Below are 25,130 nucleotides of genomic sequence, written 5' to 3'. Positions count from 1 at the left end.
TACAAAAAGACCATCTTTTGGACTATGTGGTATAGCACAATTCCGTTTTTGCCCTTGGCAATTACTTAAGATCTCTGAATCTTCATTTCTTCACCAGGAAAATGGGAACAATACCATCAACCAAGCAAGAGCATCTTCAGGACCAGAGATAAAGTATACGCTCTATCTGGCACATAATAGGTATTCAAGAGTGGTAATGGTCACGGTAGCACTTAGTAATGTATTGGAGCAATGACATTACAATCTTTCCCCCTAATTTTATTTTGTAATCATTTTAGATGTATAAAAGAGCTGCAAAAATAGTGATTTCCACTGAGCATCTTATATAACCACTGAAAAATTAACTGCAGTACTAACTTGGCACTAAATAAAATAACAACACTGTAGTTTTTTCCTCATGTCCTTTTTCTGTTCCAGATACCAAAATTCAGGGTCCTACACTGCATTTAGTTGTCACATATCCTTAGTGTCTGCCATTACTTGTGACTGTTCCTCAGTCTGTCCTTTATGACTGACATTTTTGAAGGCACTGGTCAGATGCCTTGCAGAATGACCTTTAATTTGGGATTGTCTGACACTTCTTAATAATTACATTGAAGCTCTGCATAATTAGTAGGGTACCAGGAAATAAGAGATGCCAGTATGTACTACCTGGGATGTTAACTTTGACCTCTTAGTTAAGGAGGTATCTGCTGAAATTCTCCACTAAAATCTTTTCCCTTTGCAATCACTAAATTGAGTAATTCCACTTTTAATTTAACATCTTTACTGATACAAGATCTACATACCATAAAATCCACCCATTTAAAGTACAAGTTTCAATGGTATTAGTATATTTACAGTTGTACATTCTCACCCCCCACCCCACCTCACCACTGATTACTATCTCTATAGATATAGGGTGTGTTCTTGACTTTTCATATAAAAGCCACCCTGTGATTTGTAGTGCTTAAATGAGCAATGCTACTCTAATAAGACTATTTCAATCAGAGACTGAAGGTTTCTCCAATTAGCTCCACCATCATCTATGAAGAAGTACCTTCGTCGTGGTGGTGGTGGTGTGGGAGACCTGCGCCGTCGAGGAGGAGGAGCTGGAGAGGGAGATCGTCGCCTTCTGGTAGGTGGTGGGGATGGACTTCTCCTCCGTCTACCACTACTAAAGCAGAAAGAATTACAGTCGATTCTGAGTTAGTAGCATGTATAAGTAAGTGATCTAGAAGACAGAGTTTCAATCATTGTCAACCCAAAGTTCAGCAGCCCTAACTCAGAGCAGTGTCTGTTAACTATATATCAAGAACTGTAGTCAAGACCCAGGATGAAAAACAGTTTTTTTTTTTAAAGAAAATCAGACTGTTTTACTTGTGGTACAGGGAAGTATTTCGTGGAACTTTTCAGTATGTAAATGTTGACTAAGTCATAATATATATGTATACATATGTATATACGTATACATATACACACACACACACATTCTTAACATGATGCACACTGTTGAAAAGTATGAAAATACTGCTTTAGAGAGTTACTTTTAAAAAATTGGAATGCACATTAGAACCCCTGGGAAGGAAGTTTATCTCAGTTTTGTGTTCCCCAGGTTTGAGCTCTGGCATAGCTGGTGTATTTTGAAAAGATTCTCTAGATGATTCTGACTCCTTGTTAGGAACTTCTTTAAAGCCTAGAAAAAAAACTGTTCTAATACATAAAGTTTAAGTTTTAATTTATTAGTCACAACTAAATCTGGGCGTCACTACTCTCAGTTCCTGATTTTTTAAGATAGATTTCTATTGTATAAGCACTGTATACTCTCAACTAAAACACTCCCAAACACAAATGAACAGAGTTGTCCCAGCACAACAGCTACAGGAACAATGTGACTAAAATATCGACAAAAAACCTTAATTCCGCACTGTTAAAAACTTCACACAAAGGGGCCTCCCTGGTGGTGCAGGGTTAAAAATGGTGCTATGAAGCTATTGCCAGCCACTGCCACGCGAGAATGATTTCCTGGCCGGCCAGGGAGCAACCCACATGGCACAGCAGACCTCTACTATCTCACCCACTGTTCCCCTCAGCAGTGTATTTCAGTAGATCTGCCTGTTCAGCTCCCCACTCTGTCTCTGGTGAATCCTCTCACTTCCTGCACCTCTGGCCTACACCTGTTTTTATATGCATAAGTAAATAAATCAATCTTAAAAAAAAGTTTTTTGATTTTAGTCTCCCCTTTAAAACTAAGACGGGTTCAGGGCCTCCCTGGTGGCACAAGGGGTTAAGACGCAACCTACGAAGCTATCCGCAGCCACTGCAGCACAAGATTGATCCCCAGCCAGGGAGCAACCCACATGGCACAGCAGACCTCTCCTGAACTCACTTGCTGCTCCCCTCAGCAGTGTATTTCCGTCGATCTGCCTGTTCTGTTCCCTACAGTCTTTGGTGAATCCTCTCACCCACCACACCTCTGGCCTGTACCCCAGTTCTTGTAAGCATAAATAAATCTATCTTTAAAAGAACCCCCCCCCCCAAAAAACCACCTAAGACAGGCTCTACTTGGAGAAGCCAGCCCCCTTTACTAGCAGGGTCCACCAAGAATTAGGCACCTGGAGATACAGGATGACTATTGTTTCACTAGATAATCAAGATTTCAAATGGGAAAAAGGTTATTTGGATTTTAACTTAAAGAAAAAGGTTTATACTTGCAAACCCTGAGAATGAGGTGATATAAAGCAGAACTCCCAGTGTGCTATCAGTAGGTGTAACAATGGCATAAAAAGCTATTACTATTGATTCTGTCTTCTTTAAAAATAGGCCCCCAATTTCAGTTCACAGAACAATCAGATATTTTCACTAAAAAACTGAACTAAGATAGAATCTGTGATATACCAATGATCTGAGATACTTATTCTAAAGGAACTAAAAGGTTCCTTTAAGTGATGACCGCCAATGCACTGGGTTTCTATGAGCGAAAAATAACCAAAAAAAAAAAAAAAAGACAAAAAATAAAACTAAACTAGCATAACTTAAAGAACTGACAGCAAAGGCTGATTATCACTTGTAACTGGTCTTAACACAAACGTCTCTATAAACTGATAATTATAGTTTCTTACCCGAGCCTAAAAGGACTACATTTTAGAGGTTGAAAGGAAAAAAAAAAAAAAAACAACTAAGCATTATCTAGTTACTCTGAATACTAATGCCAAGTCAAGCTTTCAACCATGGGTACAAATTGCTGAGTAAGGAAGTTACCCCTAAACTATGAGAATCACAGCATTAATACGCCTCAACATGTGACATAGCCCAAGTATGTAGTAACAGACAAATCTTATTAGAAGGAGCCAGCTTTTGATCTCTTCAGTGACCACTTCAGCTCCACCTCACTTCCCCAGCTACAATAGTAATGAAGTCAAAGTTAAAAATCTAAAATGAATTTTACACTAAGTATGACCAACATACCTTGCAGTATAGGTACATATTCCTTGTAGGACTATTCAATACCCAAAGCCAAGTGTTGGAGTATGGAAAAATGTTTTCCAATGTCTAAATTTTACGTTATGAAATATCTGAAACCAAACTATTTCCCCTCTTAAAATACAATACTGAAGCAGGATTCCAAAGAATTCTTTTCGCATCTCTAAATCCTAGGCCACTGATGACAATTTCTAACATTGTTAAACTTTAAAAAAACATTATGTTCATTGAAGTATCACTGATTTACAACACTGTGTATGTTTTAGGTGTATAGGTTCACATCTCTGCACATCTTTTATACCACACCCACTTGAGGCCACTTCTTAATGAGAAAAGGGGAAAAAAAACCCCTAGAGCAGGGGTTATAAACATTAATGTTGATTTCACTGTTGTGAGGCAAGAAATCACTTTCCAATATAGAAAGTAGCTCCATAATCAGGGCAAGAGAAGAAATTTTATCACTAATATGATTTTGTTAAGCAACGTTTTAGCCAAACTAGCAATTTTAGAAAAGCAAGGGTAATTATAGCTGGAAACAACATACTATAGCATATGAACTTATTTTTAAGGTTTTCATTGTTATTGCCAAAGAAAACAGTTACTTCCACAGAGCAAATACAGTGTATTGCTCCATCACAAACACTGCTGTCTGGTTCCAAAGAACCTTTCCAATAGACCACTTTTATTAATAAATCTACCTAAAGCAACGCAGCTTCAAATTGAGCTACAGGAGGACAATGTGAAAGTCTCACAAAAGGTAAGTAGTTAGACATTTAATTGTACCGAGGATGACTTCTCCATCTCCCAAAACACAGAAGACTAGGGCAGATAGATAGCATAAAGATTGGGCATAGGGCTAAGCTCGCCGACAAAGTTCTCAGTTCTGGTTTTGTCACTCTGTAACTAAGAAACTCCCCTTTGCCATTTCGGAGTCTTTGTTTTCTCACTATGAGTTAGGTCTAAATTAAGCAATTTCTACATGATTTGGCTCTAAAATACTGTGGTTTTATGGTCAAAAGGTTGATAATCAAAAAAAGTTCATTTTTTCCTATAATAGGAACAGGGCCAAAGCCTTACATTAATTTTTCATCTTTTTAAAGTCTCCCCCTAGTTTTTCTTGCATTCCCTAAAGTCATCACAAACTCCCTCCACTCTAAATCTCATGAACTATTACTATTCTTTATTGGAAACATCTAGATACTGTATCTGCACAAAAACCCAAGTTCAAACAATGCTCTAAAATAAATGCTGTGCCCACGTTTCATCAATTTCCTATGTAAAGAAATACAAACTAAAACAAATGAGAAACTTCACCAGCACCACACCCATACTATATCCAGGGATAGGATAACGCTGTCTAGACAGTTAATTAAATCACTAACACTTTGACATGTAACCCTAGTTTACAAAGTAGTGTCTAACCAACCTTTTAGTCATTGGCGATTGCCATCGCTTTCCCATCTGCATCCTGAGAGCAGTGGAGAAAAACAAATGTCAAGAATTCCATTCACCATATTATTTACTTTAATGGCATTAGGTATCACTAATGGAGATATTTTCAAAAACGTTCAAAGATATTTAATCTAATGTTATGATTTAAATGGTCTAATTTAAGTTATGCACACTCACGTCATGGTGGCACCAAACTTACTAAATTAAATAGCAATAACCACCAAACAAAGCAAAGTTCCCCAAACAAAAATTGGAGTTAAACAAATTCTAAAGTAAGTTCATGGCCCATCCCATAAGTTATGATGTTTCATAACAACTACAAAACATCAGTGGAGACTATTGAAGAAAATACATTACCGAGGAGAAGTCTCTTTCTGGCGCTTTCGTGGTGATGGAGAGGCACTCCGGGAAGGGGAATGTCTCCGCCGCCTGCCTACCTCACCATTCTTCACATGGGACCGCTTGGGTCGCTCATCTTCTGAGGAAGAGGAAGAGCCAGAATCTATAATTACACAATAAACAAAAAATTTATTTTAGATCTATGTTAAAGAGTCTGTCAAGGTCTTCTGAATCTAAGTGGGGAGTGTTCAAGTTAGTAAGTCAAGTCCACTAACGTATGCACACACGTATATAAGTCATGTGCTGTGAATAAATGCAGGATCAATATATGCTGAGTAACTTGAAAGCTGAGCGCAAACAGGTATACGTTATTATATTATAGAAAAACATTTCCACCGCACAATCCAACCAAAATAAGTTTCCCTCAAGAATCTAGTATTTGCAATAACTGAGAAAAGCTTAAAAAGCACCTTAAGCAATTACTTGGTTCTTGTTACTTTAAGCTCTTTTATGGCTGCTACAGAATTTGAAAAGCGCACTTTCTTATCCCTAGCACTCACCAAATTAAAAAAAATGACATTTCTTACAGGCTTTTCCAAATATTAAAACAAGGCTCCATGTACCAAAAAATGCCCAAGACCTGTATGTATTTTCTAATCTTACTAAGATTAACCTCATTTAAGAGTTGCAATAGCTAGACAGCTTTTAACCAAACTCAGTGCCACTGTGGGAATGCTGTTACCCATTTTACAAATGAAAAGCAAAAGTAGTGTCTAGACTCAGTTACAAATACCAACTGAGCTAATATAATCAGAGTATCTGCGTTTAAAACTTTGTATGCATGCACTCTGTAATTTAGAAATTCTTATATTTTTCTATGTATGTGTATGTTTTATACATATATAAAAATAACTAGAGACAACCTAAATGTCCAAATAGAAACTGTCCCAATAAATTACAATACATTATTACAATCAAAGTATGCTACAGCTAATAAAAAATGAGGTAGAGCCCCAAGAACAGGTGAAGATGTTTAGATACATTAAGCTGAATAGGCAGGCAACAATCTACACTGACTTTTCTTTTTAAATCTCTAACACTTAATATGTGCGCAGAAAAAGTCTGAATAAATTTGGGGGTGTTAAGACTGGATTAACAAAATAACTGTATTTTCCAATTTGTTTTTACTGTCTGTACTTTAGAAATCTATTACTTTTATAACTATGAAAGAAAAAGGCCTTAATGAAAAAAGGCCTCATATTTAAAGCTCAGTGAGAAATTCTTCCTCCCTTCCAACAGATTTCTATGTAGGCACATATTTTTTCTAAATAGACTTCACTACAAAAGTAGAAAAAGAATCAGTGCCCATACCAGACGAAGACTGCTGGTTCTGTCGTCTGTATTGGCGTCTCTGTTGTACAGAATCTGCTGCAGCCATTTTGCCACCTTTATCTTCTTCTGAAAGATGGATGCATTTAGAAAGTGTTTCTTTAGTTATACATACAGAAAATGTCACATGCTTGAATAGGAAAATGGTCTTTTAAACCTGTCTCTGACCTCCCTGGTGGCACAGGGATTAAAGACAGTGCTGTCAAGCTATCACCAGCCACTGCAGCACAAGTTCGATCACCAGCCAGGGAGCTAACCCACATACAAAGCAGACTGCTCCTGTCTCACCTGCTGCTCCCCTCAGCAGCGTATTTCAGTAGATCTGCCTGTTCAGCTCTCTACTCTCTCCGACGAATCCTCTCACTGCCCCCCTCCACCTCTGGCTTATGCCCCAGTTGATGTATGCATGAATAAATCAATCTTTAAAAACAAACAAACCTATATCCAGTTGGGTCAAGCAAAACAACCACTGTATTCTTTTACAGAGAAGCAGCTTAAAATGACAATTCAAGGGCCTCCCCGGTGGCACAACGTTTGAGTGCTGGGTTGCGAAGCTGCCTGCAGCCTCTGCAGCGCCGGTTCAATCCCTGGCTGCTCCCCAGCCACCGGAGGAGGGTCCCACAAGGCGCGCAGACCTCTCCTGCCACCCGCTGCTCCCCTCAGCAGTGTACTTCAGTCTGCCTGCTCTGCTCCCCGCTCTGGCTCTGGTGAATTCTCTCATCCTTCTGCACTTCTGACTGTACCCAGTGCTTGTATAAATATATAAAAATAAATCTTAAAAAAAAAAAAGGACTTAAAAATTAAGTATTAAAAAAAAAAAAAAAGACGCAACCTATGGGGCAATCCGCAGCCTCTGCAGCACAAGTTCGATCACCTCGCCGGGGAGCTACCCACATGGTGCAGAGGACATCTCCTGAGTCACCCGCTGCTCCCCTCAGCAGTGTATTTCAGTCAATCTACCTGTTCTGTTCCCCACTGTCTCTGGTAAATCCTCTCACCACCCACACCTCTGGCCTGTACCCCAGTTCTTAAAAAAAAAAAAGACAATATAAGCTACCTAAACTTATTTAGACATTTGCTCACAGATCGAGCTGAGCACCACGTATTTTTATAACATTTCAGTTAACCATCAAAAAGCTAAAGGAAAATACTGCTATCCACATTTCAGAGATGGGAAAAGTAAGACTCAGAAAGTTAAGCAGTAAAGCTGGGGATTCAAACCAGGTTGGTGTGACTTAACCAGTTCTAACCATTAAAGCCAAATGCTATAACTAATCTTTAACTAGAAGTGGATATGCAAATGTGCAACAAAACTATCACTTGAAAAATATACAACCACCACCAACCTTCCACACACATCCCAAAGAAACTGAAAAGAACTTACCCGATTCAGATAACTCTACTTTTCTAGGCTTGGGTGCTGGGGAAGGAGACTCTCTTTTCTCAGTACCTTTATGTTTTGTCACTAAAACAAATAAGGGAGAAAAAAATGATTTACATATGGGTGGGGGGGGTATCAATACAGCAAGACATCTGTGTAATAGTACAAAAAGATGTGTGACTAGTCTCAAAGAATTCCTATGGGCCTCCTGGTGGCGCAGGGGTTAAGTCTCAGCACTATCAAGCTATCACCAGCCACTGCGACAGGAGTCTGCATGAGTTCAATCCCCCACCAGGGACCTAACCCACATGGCATAGCAGACCTTTCCTGTCTCACCTGCTGCTCCCCTTAGCAGTGTATTTCAGTGGATCCACCTGTTCCGCTCCCCACTGTCTCTGGTGAATCCTCTCACCACCCACACCTCTGGCCTGCACCCCAATTCTTATATGTAGAAATTTAAAAAAAAAAAAAGAAAAAAAAAAGAAAAAAAAAAAAGAATTCCTGTAAGAATCTGGCATGTCTGAATATTACCTGAAGTGGAAGAATTTTTTATGTTTGATGAAAAGTCTCAAACCAGTCCTATAATTAATTTGACTCTTGGGATTCTCCCAAAATAGTTAAGAGAGAACAGGAGTTATTTCTGACCAGAATGAGCTTTATGCTGTGTATAACATTCGGTTCATTGAAGCATAAACCCCTGTGTGCTACTATCCCCACCACCTAACACCTACACATTCAACTCTGAAGACCTCATCAGCATAAAAACAAAAACTCAATACAGGTGGTTTCAGGAGAATGATAATGATGATAAATAACTAAGAAAATAAGAGCTGATGAAACTTTCACAGAAAGATAGTTGGTCTGGAAAAATAAATTAACCCCCCCAAAAGTTGCGGGCTTTTTATGTAGAACATAAACTTAACAATGTAAACATGAGGGTCAACTACCTATAAAAAAGCAGACTTTCACAAAGGTTAAAAATAATACTCTGGTTTCTCTTCAGATCGTATAAATCTTTCGCCTTTCACAAAGGTTAAAAATAATTAAAACATTAAATAAGAGCATTCTTCCCAAAGCTTGTGGGGGAGGGGGCTTCAATAGCAAAGGCAGTTCTGAGAGCACCTGAAAGAGAATTATTGGTATCCTAAAATTATTCAACTTTCACAATTGTGAGGAAAATTATTATTATTGCAACTATGTTCTGTGTGCTTTTTCTAATTATTAAGCATTAGTGCTACTATCACTGCCCCATCTTAAAAAGAGGGGAGAAATCTGAGGCTTAAAAAAGAAATGATTTGAAAGTCACACAGATAATTTAAGTGAACTAGAGCTCTGTTTATAACATCTCCCAACCCCACACTGCTCCAACTAAAATCAAAAGGAAGTACAGATACAACTATTAATCTTACCAAACATCAACTGAAAGATCATTTGGAGAACATTCCTCTAAGAACTAAACTAGAATATAATATAATAATCCCTTTAGAGTTCTTATATGTGTTTTATTTGATTTAAAGCAATTAATTTGGGGGTATCTGACCTAGAATGAAGACACATTTCATTTAACACTCATGTCAGAATTTTACAAAGGTTTATTCCATGGGGCAGTGACTTAGAGAACCAGTGATCCTTAAACAGCAATGCTATTCTTTGCCAAAGTTCAAAACGGAAGATAAACTATTACATTTTTTTCAATGATTAGCATTTTATGAATGATTCCACATGGAAGTCTTTTGGACAAACCATTGGATTTGGTAAAGAATGGCTAACACCTAATTAATAATCATGATATATGAAACAAGGTGGGAATATCAAAAGTAAGTTCAAAACTTGTATGTTTTAACCAATTCAAAGAAATGTAACAGAGATGTTTCAATTTTTAAATATCTGAGGCTGTATTTCTGGTTAGTATTCTCCATTTTTAAATGTCAATTTATCATCAATTCTGGAAAAGAGATTATAGGTATCCAGTAATCTATAAACCCACATGTCCAAGTTATTATCTTAGAGATTGAGCTCCAAAGTATGTTTGGAAGCCAGAATGCATTCCCATCAGAAACACTAAAAATGTGGTTGTTTGCCAAGACAGTTGGTAAATAAACGCGAGTAAATAATATAAATGAGCTATTATAGCTACATCTCCCCTCATTAAAGGCTTAGGTAAAATAATTTCTAACTATTGTTAACATATTCATACCATTAGCCAAGGATCTATTATATACCATCATTCTGGTTTAATATGAATGATTCATAGCACTGTTAACACTACAAAAACTGGTATTTCAGTGAGGTTCCTATTCGAGATTTTAGTTTACTTTCTTATGCTAATGGTATTATTTTTAGTACTCAAGGGGCAAATTCATTCTAGCATGACATCAGGAATCCAAGCTGATTGAAAAACCAGAATTTTAAATTTATTCTGACAGTCCTATTAATTATTAATCTCCCAGCTTGCCTGAAAGATCACTTGTAAAGATAAATCACTGTAACTACTATCAGTAAAATAATCACTAAGTGTCTATAAAACACAATTATATGGCTAAGTTGATCTAAACTCAAATTACTACCACCACAGGTACAGATCCTCTGTAAACATTCTTCACTAACATTCCACTAAATTCAAAGCATTATTTTAAGAACTAAATACAATTTAACTAATACATACCAGATTCCAAAATGTTTACCAAAGCCCCCAACAAATGAGAACATGTACTGTACTCCCAGTTTATCTCTAAGATCCTCCCATACTTTTCATATTGCCCTCCCACTTTCATGTGCCTGTTATCAATGGCTGGACCTTCAGGCTCTGACTGGTGCCTACTATACGAAATAGAAATGTAAATATCTATTAAGTTCAATGATGTCAGCGCCCTCATTAGTCATGGAGATAACAACAGAAACTCCTGAAATCAAACTACCAGGTATAGAAGCTAAAAACTTTTACCCAACGCCCCTATTTCCCTCCCAGCAATCAAAATTGGCATTTTTGCATAGGAAAGTTGGGCAAAATATACATTATTCAACTGGGAATAAGAACTCAAATTCCAGTCCTGGCTAGTTGACCTTGACCAAAATCAAGAACCTATTTCTTAATGACAATCGCTAAAGTTTCTAGCGCTGAGATTTCAGATGACTGTTATCATTTTAATATGGAAAGTTATTTCCAAGTAATGAGACCCAATGTGCAGATTAAGACAAAGCAATCTCTGACTATATATGCACTGTAAGACTCTCTTCTTTGGACAAGCAAGGCCAGTCTCAGAATCCACAGGAACATAATTTGTTATTTGTCTCCCACCATAACTTACTTCTCATCATTACAGAACCCACTGTGCTGTTTCCCAAAAGCAGCAGCCCACTACTGAGTAAACCAAAACACAAGAGGCTGGTATCAGTGAAGACGCTGTTAAGAACTAACAGTTCTTTTTTTTAATAAATCTTTTTTTTTTTCAAAGAGGCATGTATTTTTATTTATTTATTTGTTTGTTTGTTTATACATGCACTGGGTACAGTCAGAAGCGCGGGAGGGTGAGAGAATTCACCAGAGCCAGAGCAGGGAGCAGAGCAGGCAGAAGGACCGAAGTACACTGCTGAGGGGAGCAGCGGGCGGCAGGAGAGGTCTGCGCACCATGTGGGACCCTCCTCCGGTGGCCAGGGAGCAGCCGGGGATTGAACCGGCGCCGCAGAGGCCGCGGGCAGCTTCGCAACCCAGCGCTCAACCGCTGCGCCACCGGGGAGGCCCAAGAACTAACAGTTCTTAACAATCAACCTATCTTAACAAAGATTTTGTTCTCTTGGAACTTTTTGCAACCCTTTGGTTATCTAATGAAAGATATCATAACTTGACTGTGTTTTTGCAAAGTGATGTTTGTAATACTTCTTCACTGAAGAGCTTTCTGGCTCCAAAGGAAAACATTCCATAGGAAAAGACAGCAGGCGTTATGATTTGGTTACAGTGACTGTCATCTATAGAATGAAATTTCCCCAATTTTGAACAAAAAGAAATATGGAACATATGGTCCCTATCCCCACATAAGTCTGAACTTAAAAGACAAGTTTATTTTCTAGTTACCTGCCCAAAGAACCAATGCAGTAACTAATGACTACCTAATATCAATAGTTAATTACATACGAAATTAACCTAATTGTTAAAATTCAAAAGTTATGTTGTCTTTACTTGCAGGTCCCGATTCAGTGATAGGCCACCTATATCTTATTGTAACAAAAGTCAAAAAAAGCAAAACTGCTCTTCTAGATGTTTTCATATTACAGAATTAAGGGGAAGGAGAATGAAGCAGTGGGGTGACTAAAAATCACCATCTTGTTAAGATTACTAAAATATACAGCAAGAATTTTGTTTTAGACCTACCTGGTGGCCTAGGGGTTAAGTCTCAGCGCTATCATCTCTGTAGCCTGAGTTTGATCCCCAGCCAGGGAGCTGACCCACATATGGTTGCCGCAGACCTCTCCTGTCTCGCCCTCTGCTCCCCTCAGCAGTGTATTTCAGTATAAATCTGCCTGTTGTGCTCCCCACTCTGTCTCTGGTGAATCCTCTAACCCTCTGCACCTCTAGCCTACACCCCAGTTCTTCCATTCAAAGTAAATTTTGAAGGGAAAAAAAAGAATTTTTTTCTCCCATTTTCATTTCTAACCCGATATTTTATTTCAAAGATTTAATTATTCATGCATGTAAGAAAAGGGGTTTAGGCCAGAGGTAGGGGGATGAGAGGATTCACCAGAGAATGAGTGAGGAGCAGAACAGGTAGACTGACTGAAATTCACTGATGAGGGGAGCAGTGGGTGAGACAGGGAAGGTCTGTTGCACCATGTGGGTTAGCTCCCTGGCCAAGGATTGAATTCATGCTGTAGCTGCTGGCGATAGCTTGATCGTGCTGGAGGTCTAACCCAAAAATTTAAATGTGATCAGAACCCTAGTATTTATTAACATAAATTTACTATAGTTGTTTTTAAGATCTACCCCTCCATTACTCACCTTTCAGGTGGTCTTTACCATTTCGCCCTAAGTACCAGAAGTCCAATTCAAATGGACCCTATACTTTTTCTTCATGTGTATTTAATGCTAAAGGAACAAACCCCAGCAGACCATAACCTTCACTCAGACTAACACAGCATTCTACTTGCCTGGCAAGATCACAGATCTTAAGTTCCCAATCTGCACAATAAAGCAAGGACAACACTCAAGAGGAACCCTGCCTAGAGCCTGAATTAAAAAAAAATTAGCATTTAGGAGGACACTGTGTCCTCCCCCAGGGAGCACAACGTGGCCAAGAAAGAAGTGAGACAATATGAAATCATCTATCCTCAAGATATCAAACAAAAAAAATCTTCACAAGAAAGAAAGGCTAACTGGTCTCAGACTATTAATAAAATAATCCTTTATCACGACATGACACAAACTTCAGTGAATTAATCCAATTTAAATAGCCCCTAGCAGCTAATGTATTTCTTCTGCTGCTCAATGCCAGAAGGTATTGCTGGAAACAAAACACTTCTACAAGAAAACTATTTCAATAAACCCAAGAACTTAAAAGAGAAGGGGATCCTCTAAACAAACTGACAAAGAACATCACGTACAAATATTACCCAGGCACTTCAAAGGGGCAGCAAGCACATTTTGTACTCACATGAAGAAAGAACACACTGTTAAAGTGTTTGACTTTTACCTTTACCTGAAGTTCTCCCTGGAGAGACAGAAACACGACTTTTTCTTGTACGGTTAGACTGCTGGGGTGTTGGGGAATGACGAGTTTTTGGTGGTGGAGTTGCTGGAGGTGATGGCCTATGCCTTCTCCTTGGGGGACTTGCAGAAGGAGATAACCTACGAGTTTTTCGAGGGGGGCTGGATGTCCTCTTAGGAGGCTTCTTTGGCGGTGACCGGGAACGAGATGAAGAGGATGATGAGCTACTCCCAGACAAAGATGCCGATGAACGCCGTCTTCTGCGAAACAAAATATTCCTATTCGTTAACTGCATACTAATATTTTTTAAAAATAGCCTTGCAAGTATGAACAGTTTACACAAAAAGTCATTTTTATCCAACTTTTGAGTTTATGTAGCTAAGCATGTAAATGAGTTTTTTAAAAAATGGGAAACAAAACCATAACCTAGAAAGGAAACAGCTAGTTCTGAACTAAATATAAGTAACTTATCCTAAAATAAATGCTTCTGTTTGAGTTGTCTTTCCAGTTAGAAAATATGTCTAGTGCTACCATATAGTAACTAACCAGTATCTTCCTGAGAATTGGTTATTGGTGTTTTGGAGTTTGCATACAAAATTTGGGTGGCAAAGTTTCTTCCACTTAATAACAATATCAAGCAACCTTGAGGTTGCACTTTTAAAGAAGAGATGTGCATGATTAGGAATTCATTTAGCTACATAAACTTAGAAGCGGTGGCCTCTCGAATTCTGCGGCAAAATTTGTGGTAATTCTATTGCAATTATGTGTACCTGCAGAATTCACCTTTGGCAGAAGAATTCCTGAGAACCTGAAAAAAAGAAACCCTACCTTAAGTGTGAGATAAATACTGGCTGAAAGGGAATCTTACACAATCTGCAAATACTTTGACTGCTAAATGGTTTAGTAAGGACAATTAAAACACGCTGCTTGCAAAACTCCAGTAAGAAGAAATAGCTGTTTCCACTAATCTTGTACTAGGAAAGCACCCAGAAGTACCTTCTTGAGGAAGAATAATCAATTTTAGAAAGGTGCTAAAATGACCATTTATGTCATTGAATTTTACTTATCAGTAGTAACATCAATTCTGTAATTTTTAGTAGTTAAAAAAATAATTTAATGTGCCTTGACAAGCCCGCCGCCTAAAGAAAAATCTGTCTTAAAAATACAGAACTCTGAAGAACCTCACAATGCAAAATAAGCAAAAACTGTTTCCCTTATTTCCAAGTTGATTTAGTTCCAAAAAAACCTCAGTCCTGCTAAGCATAACTGAAGCAGAACCATCACAAAAAGACACAAAACTCTGCTACCAATGCACCAGGTCTCAACTATACACAGAATTTAGCAACAATCTTCTCATTAAAAGCAATAGACCCAAACATATTATTTTTTGCTAACTTAAAAGTGATTTTTAAAAAAAGAACACTGGTACTAGCAGGGATACGATTAAGCCTAGTATCTTTTAAAAGTCACTCAACACCAAACTAACAGTGGTTTTTATCAATGAAATCAGACTATGGGTAATTTTCAATTACCATTGTTTAAAAGCAGCTAACTGGCTCAATTAATCGCTTCAAAAACCAGTGGCAGTTACAAGCCAGAGGAAGAGGAAAGGTGCCAATTCCCAAACTGGGCAGATGTCCTGGTAGGGGCTGAAAGAGTAAACGTTAACAGGATCTATCAGTGTCAGATGGTGAATTTCTTGTTTTTATTTCCCATCACTGGACTCGTGTTTTTCACTGCACAAGTGACAGCACTGCACCACAAGTGAGGCAGGCATCTAGTATCACCTGTGAGTTCTTTCTTTTTCCAAGGGACACTAATTTGAAGATTAGTCTACAGCAAATACACCATGCACTTTCAAACACCTGACGCCTCCAAATAAGGGGAGGGGGCGGGGAAAAAAAATCAGGAAAACCCACCGTCTCACTGGAGATCTGCTCCTTCTATGCCTTGGTGGAGGAGGCATTCGTCTCGGTGGAGATCTTCTTCTAGGAGATGGCCGCCTTCTTGGACTTGGTCGCCTTCTAGGTGAGTATGACCTGCCGCAGCAAACACAATTAGGATCTAAGTTAAGCGAGGAACACGAAATTAATTCTTTCATGTAGTTTTCTTAGCAACTCCATTTACAAAATTGATTTCAAGGGATACAAAGTTCCATTTACAAAGATTTTTATGGTACACAGTGTCACATTCTCTGTATATCCAAAGAGTAACATTTGCAGCAAATGTTTTCTACAGCTTTCAAATTATTTACTTGATTCTACCTTGGACAGTAGCACAGAAAACCAAAAATCTATACTGATCTTAAAACCACAATTCACCTTGATCGAGATCTGTGACGCCGTCTAGGCCGAGTATGAGAAGGAGAGCGAGAACGCGTCCGGGACCTTGATTTAGAACGTGATCGAGATCTTGGTCGGGTCTTTTCCTTTTCCTTTTCTTTTTTTGAATTTTTCTCTGGAGAAGGTTCTTTAGGCTCTGGTAGAGGCTCAGGCTTGGGAACTTTCAGGATGTCACTGCAGAAACAAAGAACTTATTTTCTCCCTTCTGCTTATACAATGATATAGCTCCAAAATACACGTACCAGTGAAATCTAGTGAGCAACTAAAGATTCTAGCCACATACGTTAAGTGCAAAGTTATCCACAATATTGGGAAAATTGTGAGTTACATTATATAAGGTATGTGAAACAATACAAACAACAGATTGATAGCAGAGGTCACCTTTGGGGAATTTTACTTGTATCTTATATAACTTCAATTTATTTTCAGCAAGTTAATTTCAGAGTTAAATCTAAAAGGAAATCAAATAATTTTATTTACTATTTAAAAAAAAAACCAATTTAAAACCAATTTATAAAGAATGTCTATGTACTTGCCTAGTAGAAGTGGCCTCTTGTACTGAAGGCTCTTTTACTTTCACTGATGGCTCTGGGAGCTCTGGAGTTTTTTCCTTTTTTTCTGGTGCAGGGGAAGGACTCCGGCTCTTGGTTCTGTGACGGGGAGATCGAGAATGACTGCGCTTTCTCTCTCTCCTGACAGGGGAAGATCGTCTTCTAGGTGAAGGAGATCTGGATTTGCGTCTAGAATGAAAGCAATTTTTTCAGGTTTTCGAAAAACGCAGATTGAGAGAAAGTTGGGATTACTTTTTTTTAGCATGCTACTTTTGTTTATATCTGAGAAGTTCCCTATGGGACAGACATCCTACCAAATTTGCTTGATATGGAAAGAGCCAAGAGAAAACCAGAAAGGTAAACAAAAGAAGGATAATGTTTTCTAGCATACCAGTGGTAAGAATAAAGCACTGGGGGCTCCATGGTGCTCAAGGGGTTAAGTCTCAGCACTATGAAGCTATCTGCAGCCACTGCAGCACAAGTTTGATCTCCAGCCAGGAAACTAACCCACATGGCGCAGCAGAGCTCCCCTGTCTTGCCGGCTGCTCCCCTCAGCAGTGTACTTCAGTCAATCCGCCTGTTTTCGTTTCCTACTGTTTCTGGTGAATGCTCTCACCGCCCCTCTCCCCCCCCTCCGCCCCTCTGACCTGTACCCCAGTTGTTGTATGCATAAATAAATGTTAAAAACAAAAAAAAATAAGCATTGACAAGGGAGTCCAGATTCAGATCCTTAATCATTCCCAGAGATGAAGAAACCCAAAAACTAATTTTTCAGGGAATGAGGATGTTTATAAGTAAAAGAATAGCCTACTAATAAATCAAACCCAACAGAACTTATATGCAAACAGATCCAGGGAAAGTTGAGGTATTTCAGAAAAGACTGGAGCAATTAAAGCAGTATGCTCTTCAGGAAAGGAGAGAAACATGTTACACTTGCATTAAAAAAAGAGTTCCTTTTCCTTTTTAATAGTTCCTCTAAAGTTAAAAAAAAACCCAGTAGACTTTAGTTCATCAATAGTGAGGTAGTTACCACTATTGCTTTGCTCTTAACTACAGAAAAAACACTGCTTTACTTCCCTGATAAGTTTTACTACCTAATATATAAATAAAAGGAAAAATTACCTCCTCCCTTCACTAATACCAGAAAATTTAGAAGGAACAGAATTCCAAAGCTGAAATGCCTAAGAGAATTCTCACTTTTCATCATAAATACTGAGTTGTGGATTTAAAATGATCAAACTCAGTAGAAACTGAGTTGTGGATTTAAAAATGTGAATGTACTGATATCATTGGAAGAAAACAACCTGTTTTAGGTTCAGTACAACCATTAAGAAAAGTACAACAGGAAATTAGTAAGTATATAACATGTATGTTTAAGGGGTACAGATTTCTAGTAAGAGTTAAAGTACATTAAAATAACTAATCAAATGCCATATTTAAACTAAGGCACTTTGAAAGACAAGTCTAGATTTTAATTTAGGAATTAAGAGTTGAGTAATACAACATTTTGGAGATAGTTTTTGTAAATGATCTGTCTCAAGCAAAAGATGAAATATTTTAGTCTAGAGGTAATCCACATGTATGATGAAAGAAATTCCCTGAACTGTGCTGCTAAACTGCGTGACTTTAGATGTAAGAAAACCGTAAGACCTAATGTACTTGTAAGACGCAGCATATGCATCCACTGTATTGTACCTTCTAGGGCTTCGAGACCGCTCCCTTTTTTCTCTGCTGCTTTCTTTTTCTTCCTTATCCCTTTTATCTTTGTCTTCATCTTGTTTTTTCATAGAAGCCAACTTTTCTTGTTCAATCTGCAAAGGTGGAATTTTCAAGGCATGCACATGCCCAACATTTGATTCGAGGTTAAATGTCAACTGAAAACTGTGTACACCAGATAAATACCAATATTTTAACTGTCATTTTATCTGCCTCTGCTTTTCAAGTTTTCTTTCTTCATATTATATGCACACGTGAAGATTAGTACTAACTAAATACTTGCTGGAAATGACTTAACAGTTTAAGGCTAAAAAAAAATCATTTTCACATCCATCTTATTCTTTTATGATTTAACAAGTACCTATATAAAGAGCCTGTTGTGCTTACCATTTACATTATTTAAGCTTAATTTTAAGCTACACGCACATTTAATACCTACACAGACACATAATCTTAAAAAAAAAACCTGTTATATTACTGGACTGTGATGTTCTAAACTCAGTGTTTGAGGGGGGTGGGGAAGGAGGGGTGAAACAAAAATGAATGTTGAAATATACTATGACAAAGCACAACATACTAATCCTGGCTCAGTCATGCAGCATTTGGAAGTGTCTCATGAGTCTGGATACTACTCTCTTAAAATCAACATTACAGATAAGAAAAGGCTATTATTACCTGTCTCTGTTTTATTTCTTCTTTCTTCAATTCTAAGAAAGCAGAAGGGATTCCAGCGATGTTTTCTTGCGCACTTAAGAGTAGGGGCCACAGTTCTCCCATAAATTCTCTAGCATTTTTTCCATTCAGAAATCCAGTCAGGTTGATTTGCATCATTTTGGAGTCTGGATTCTGCAAAAAGACATGACAGGAAGAGAAACAGGTTACTTCGAAACCAACCAACCAACCAACCAACCTAAAACTCATTTAAAATTAGTATTTTTTAAGTCTACCATAGGGGCTTAGATACATTTATGTTCTTTACTATTTTAAAAATATTTTTTCCTTTAATAGTTTCTCAGCAAATACTCTCTAGCACAGATTACCAAATTCTTTCTCACGCTACCAAAAGCAACAGAGCAGCCTGTTAATCCTTTGTGGATTTCGTAAGTATTTTTAGACTACGTGGCTGTTAGTGGGCCTTACATTTATTAACTTTAAAAACCATCATGGAACATCCACAAATTCTTGCATTTACTAACAAGGAAAGTGTTTGCTTGCCTGGAAATTTTCCCCCAACAAGAAACAGAAAAAGTATATAAACTGTTCACTTCTAACACTATAGATAGCTTTCTATAAAATATCTACTGTCCAATTATGAAAACTAACAAGTTATGCATGCACTCTGTAACTTCTGAAGTCTAAGCTGAAAGTCTGACTTCTACATAAGAAAATTATAACAATGCCTTAAATTCTCAACTGTCCACAAAGGGCTAAGAGGTCAAGATTTCTCAAAAACGACTGGGATTTTTAAATGCTAAATCTGCTGGTCAAGCAACAAGGTCCATATAACAAGCACAGCTCAATAGCACAAAGCAAGTACAGATTCCAGGTGTCTTCAGTTTCTTCTTGGAACCTTGGGGGTTTGGAATCGCCAAGTCCCCTGTAGAGAAAGATGTTCCCTTGGCTTGCTTCCGACTCCCTACTGCAACTCAACCACCTTGAGTTTAATGTTATATCATTTATCTAAATTGCAAAAGACGAACAAGCAATAATGAGTACACAACCACAAAAAAAGATTGTTTAAAAAAAGTTCTAAACTTTAATCTCATGCTCACTACAAGGGGAATACTACCAGATATTTAGGTTCTAAAAATATACTAAAATACAAATCAGTAAATCATTTCTCCAATAGAATCTATCTATAATCATCATTTAAAAAATGTTTTCCCATGTTCCTAGTTTTCTAAGTAAAATGCATACATTATAAAGGAAATGTTTTTTTAAAATTAAATAAGCTTTGAAAGTATTCAATACAAATGTTAACTACCAAATTATTTTTAAAATAGAAATACCTTATCAGTTGAAATGCCAACTGTTCTGTCAAAACACAAGGGTGAACTCTTTAGGAAAAGGATTAATGTAAAAGTAAATTCACATTGATATATATGCCAAAAGGTCATATGGTACATCTTACTGTCCTCTGGGTTGCCAAGGCAAAATAGCAAACTATCTTATAGTAAAAGTATTTCTAAACTTATCAATTCTACCATCATCTCATATTATCACATGTATGAAGAAAGGAACAATTATATCAAACTGGTTCTAACAATGTTACCAAGTTATTTCAGTCTGAAGTTTAACTACAGTATATACAAAAATCCTGTGACTAAAATGGAATTGATGACTAGCTGACATGCAGCTAAAACTAAAGACTTTAGTTCCTTGATTATTTAAAAAACAATATCCAATCAAAATTGCCCCTCATGCTTCACATAAATGTCCATCTCATCATAGTATTTTTAAAGAGCAGTGTATAGAATTACCCAGTTGCTCTTTCCTGTCTGTGTTTTTTGTTGTTGTTGTTGATGTTTGGCCACTTTACACAACTCACCTCCAAACACACACTGCATCATCAAGGGAGTTGGGTCAGAGCGACATTGGGACACTCACTCTGCTGTGACCTAATAAGGTGATGGTGCTATACTTCAGACGCAAGGAATAACTTCCATTTTGGTTCAGGCCTTTTAAATCATAAATCACATTATCATTAGAAAATTGCTGTCAAAGTAACTTAACATGTAACAGCAAAATTACAAACAATAAGTTTGATTTTCACCTGTGTAGCTTTCAAAACTATGCACCTTCACTAAACTTGCAGCCTTAATAGTTGTTTACAAAGTGAATTTTTTCACAACAAACATTGCAAAATAACCCTCTTATATTTGTATTCCATAGAAAAATCAGTTTTCATAGACTCACAAAATTATGTCACATATTCAGAAATAAGAGTCATTTGTTTATTATTACCTTCACTTCCAGCTGGTTGAATATAAACTCAATCACAACATCATCTTCAAACCCAAGGATTTCCGTTACTCGTTTTGTTATCCAAGGCTTTATAACCTCCAAATTTACTTTGCTCATGTCCACCTGATGAAACATTCAAACAATTATTGTATACTTCACAATTTTAAAAGAAAGTTCACGTAAGTTTTATTCAACAAATTTCATTTTAATATATACACATAAATAATGTTTAGCATAGTAAAATTTGGCTCATTCTTATTTATGCCATTGGGTGTGTTACTGCTAAACTTGTGATTTTCTTAGCACTCACAACTGCTATATAGGGCTAAAGAGTTATATCCAGAATACCTTTTTTTCTAGACATTCTGCAAATTTCAGCTGCTTCAAGAGCTTCTTCTGCTTGTTGCTGAACCGATTATCCTGTTCTGCACTTGTTCCCTAGAAGAGAAAAAACACATTTTAATAGTCTAAAATTAAATTCCTACTTTTTGTCTGCTAATGATGGCTATCTCTGTGGTCAAGATAGGGCAATCAAGTACGGACACTATAACTAATATTCACAGATGTCGAATGCATACTTTTTTCCCCAGTGTAGCTGATTTCTAAAAACTTGGCTATATTTGAAAAGTATGAAATACAGGCACATTTCATTTTTTTTTTAAAAGATTTATTTATTTATGCATACAAGAGCTGGGGAACAGGCCAGAGGTGCGGGGGGTGAGAGGATCCACCAGAGACAGAGTAGAAAACAGAACGGGCAGATTGACTGAAATACACTGCTGAGGGGAGCAGCGGGCGAGAGAGGAGAGGTCTGCCTCGCCATGCGGGTTGCTCCCTGGCTGGCCAGGGATGGAACTCATGCTGCAGAGGCTGCGGATTGCTTCATAGTGAGGTGCTTAACCCCTTGCACCACCAGGGAGGCCCTATAGGCACATTTTTAACAAATCAAACAATATAGCAATACACAGCATGAAGCTAACACCTTCCCTATAAGCAATGGTTTAATTTGACGCATATCCTTTTATGCTAACAGACATTAAAAACTGCTTCTATATTACACAAACATTCAACTTTTTAGTTATTTAAATGAGAACACAGACTTATTTACTATGCTTAATATAGAAAGACCAAGTTTCACCCTCTTCTGAAAGCCAGTAGCATGACTGCGAAAAAGGAGAAAACGGAAAAATTGAACACCTAAATTTACCGTAATAAATTCAATCTCAGCAAAGAATTTGGAAAAGTGAGTGCTTACAAATACTATCAGATCATCAGCGAGCACTGTGTTTCTGTGATGTCTGTGTTTTCATCATTCCTACTGGTTCAATTAAATGCAGAAATAACTGGCCATGTGATATGAAATCTACTGATTGATATATCAAAGCAAATTACTTAACCTGAGAATGTTTCTTTACTTGCTAAAATCTACCCAGTAGGGTTGTGTAATATCAGAAACTACATATACTTAGTACTAGGTATATATATATATGCACAGTAGCTTTCAGCAAATGAAACCTATCATTTCTATCTTAATTGAAAATTCAGTTTACTATCTGGCTGGTAGTGTACTGAGAAAGATAACTGGTCTGCAATCTTTTAACTCAAGAGTTAAATCCAGTTAACTCCTCTAAGAAACGGTAGGCTGTACATAAAATACTGCATCCCTTTCTTCCAGATTTTTCTAACACCAAAAGCAAACTTCGTTTTAAAATTTATCAACCATCTTGCTCTTCTTCTATTGGAACACCTTCCCAGGGGAAATAACAAAAATCAGAATAATCTCTTTTAAATATACTTGGACCACAGGATTTACTTATCACAAAATGCTTTGATGAAAATCACAAAATAAGCGTTCAGTAGTGTGAAAATTTGATAAGCTCAATCGAAAATGTCACTCCATAAATAAATATACTATTGTTTGCACAACCTAAATAACTGCCCTTTTAAAGTCAAAAGTCTGGAATAATATCGCAACTTTTGATGAAAAAAATACTTGGCATATTTACGTCCAATTGAAAATTTTCAATGCCAGTTTTGGACTTTTCAAGACATGTTACTTTAAGTCCTCAGCTGCTCCTCTTCCAACTTTTCCTCCGAACACGCAAACATAAAACTCATTATTATACGCTCCAGGGAGTGGAAAGGGCCAACCTACATTCCATGAAGTAAAGATACAGATTTTTACTTAAGATCATCTGCTCTCTGTATGGTCCGCTCTGCGTATTAAAAATGTGCAAGCTGTAGCCCAGTTAGTCCACTCAGATCGGGATGCTCCTTCCCTACAGGAGGGGAACACGGCACGCACGCACAGGCCCCAGCACCAGCCTGATAAAGTCTGGGCCCTAAGGGCCAACTACGGCAAGGTAAGCAGGCCGCTTTGCAGAAGGGCGCGCAGTCCTGGGAGAAAGAGACACCTTTTCTCGCCCAGACTTGGAAAAAGTGAAACAAACGGGGGTGGGGGTGGGGAACACAACGAGATGGAGAGTCGTTGAGCCACCCTGGCCTGCACAAACGCGCACACTTCTTGTTGCACACACGGCCCTCAGATCAAACGTCCTAACCACGTATTATCTGAGTTTCCCTCCCTGCAGGGCTATCAAATTGGGCGGGAGTTCCCGCGAACTCTGACCCCACGCTTTCGCGAAGGCTTAGGACTGGGGGGCTGGGGGGGGGTGCTCGGCGCCCGCTTTTTCAAGAAATGCCGCTCAACGCTGTTTTTCGTCCTCTTAACACTCTGCCCTGGGGCGTCACCCCCCAAACCCACTCTCTCCAAGACCCTCCCGCCGCCAGTCACCTCAGGCTCTCCCTCCGGTCTCCCCCCCGAGACTTCCTCCTCGCGGCTCCGCTAGGCCCCAGGGCTCGGCGGCACGCGCGGCTCGGCCTGCAGGCCCCGCTAGGCAGGGGGGTGGCGAGGTACCGCTTCGGCCCATTCCCGCCGCCATTTTCCGGCGACCGTCGCCGCCGCGTAGGGGGGAAGATCCCGGAGGAGGAGACTGCGCAGGGGCGCACCGGTCTTCGCCGCAGGGCAAGGGGGAACCGTTCCCCGGCACGCAGGAGCCCCAAAATCTTCGAAGGCTCCCCATCGCGGGTCACCCCGTTCCGAGCTTAGGCCTCCCGCGGGGCCTTACCGATAAGCCCCTCACCTCACCCCAGATCCCCGCGCTTCTACTTACGCGGAAGAATCCCGCGTCCATCTTGCAGCCTCGCTCGGAGATCGCTCCCTATCCCAAGGTGCACCGCGCCGCCTCGACGGAGGGCGGGACTGGCAGGGAAAGCCGAGCGCCCGGACGCTGCGCGCGCCGCCCCACCCGCCCCTCCAGCCGACACGAGGCCGCGCCTGCTCAGTACGGGGCGCGCAAACACGTGTGCGCACGCGCACCCAGGGGGGCGGGCTACTACCGGGCACCGAGGCTCCCCAGTAGCCAGTGCGGCTAGAGAGCCTCGAGACCTCAGCCAATGGGAGCAAAAGAGAGAGTGTCGTCGGGTCGCCCCGCCCCGCGAATCCTTTTGTGGCGCGTGACGAGCCTTCGCGCAGCGCGGCTTGACCCCTCCTTCGACCCGTAGGGGAGGGCGCCTCCCGCCCTCGGGGTTCCATGGAGCGCTGGAGGAGAAAAGCTGTTACCTCAGAGTGACGCTGGTGCAAACGAGAATCCTGCAGCCTCCCCTGTCGTTATAAAAGTTGTAATTATATTGGTTCTACTAGTTCGCCAGTTACTGGGCTCGGAAAGCAGCTGGCTATCTAGGAGTGAAGTCCGCGTTCCGGCCCAGGGGCCTCGGCCTTCCCCCCTCTGCACACAACTCACTCGTTTGGGGAGCAGCTGGGACACCCCCTAGA

The 25,130-nt window shown here is 39.1% G+C and overlaps 1 protein-coding gene across 17 annotated transcripts in view; it reads right to left on the bottom strand.

Moving 5' to 3' along the window:
* The window catches only part of SRRM1 (serine and arginine repetitive matrix 1), a gene marked incomplete at its 5' end in the record, with an annotated part of 28,449 nt that extends 3,960 nt beyond the window's left edge, over window positions 1–24,489 (bottom strand). The window contains 15 exons of one of the 17 annotated variants that reach the window (XM_084242139.1): window positions 1,040–1,153; window positions 4,889–4,930; window positions 5,272–5,416; window positions 6,625–6,711; window positions 8,027–8,107; window positions 13,708–13,982; window positions 15,642–15,761; window positions 16,044–16,238; window positions 16,601–16,804; window positions 18,311–18,426; window positions 19,007–19,177; window positions 20,341–20,388; window positions 21,296–21,418; window positions 21,644–21,733; window positions 24,469–24,489. In XM_084242139.1, the coding sequence (XP_084098265.1) occupies window positions 1,040–1,153; window positions 4,889–4,930; window positions 5,272–5,416; window positions 6,625–6,711; window positions 8,027–8,107; window positions 13,708–13,982; window positions 15,642–15,761; window positions 16,044–16,238; window positions 16,601–16,804; window positions 18,311–18,426; window positions 19,007–19,177; window positions 20,341–20,388; window positions 21,296–21,418; window positions 21,644–21,733; window positions 24,469–24,489 (1,832 nt within the window). Of the gene's footprint in view, window positions 1–1,039; window positions 1,154–4,888; window positions 4,931–5,271; window positions 5,417–6,624; window positions 6,712–8,026; window positions 8,108–13,707; window positions 13,983–15,641; window positions 15,762–16,043; window positions 16,239–16,600; window positions 16,805–18,310; window positions 18,427–19,006; window positions 19,178–20,340; window positions 20,389–21,295; window positions 21,419–21,643; window positions 21,734–24,468 lie in introns of those variants that run through there. The other 16 variants (XM_084242148.1, XM_084242149.1, XM_084242150.1 and 13 more) reach the window with 16 other exon arrangements.
* Window positions 24,490–25,130: the final 641 nt, after the last annotated feature.

The sequence above is a fragment of the Talpa europaea genome (genome assembly GCF_964194135.1).
Source record: "Talpa europaea genome assembly, chromosome: 9".
NCBI lineage: Eukaryota > Metazoa > Chordata > Mammalia > Eulipotyphla > Talpidae > Talpa > Talpa europaea.
Note: the sequence above shows the minus strand (reverse complement) of the source record. Positions and strands in the feature narration are given on the sequence as shown.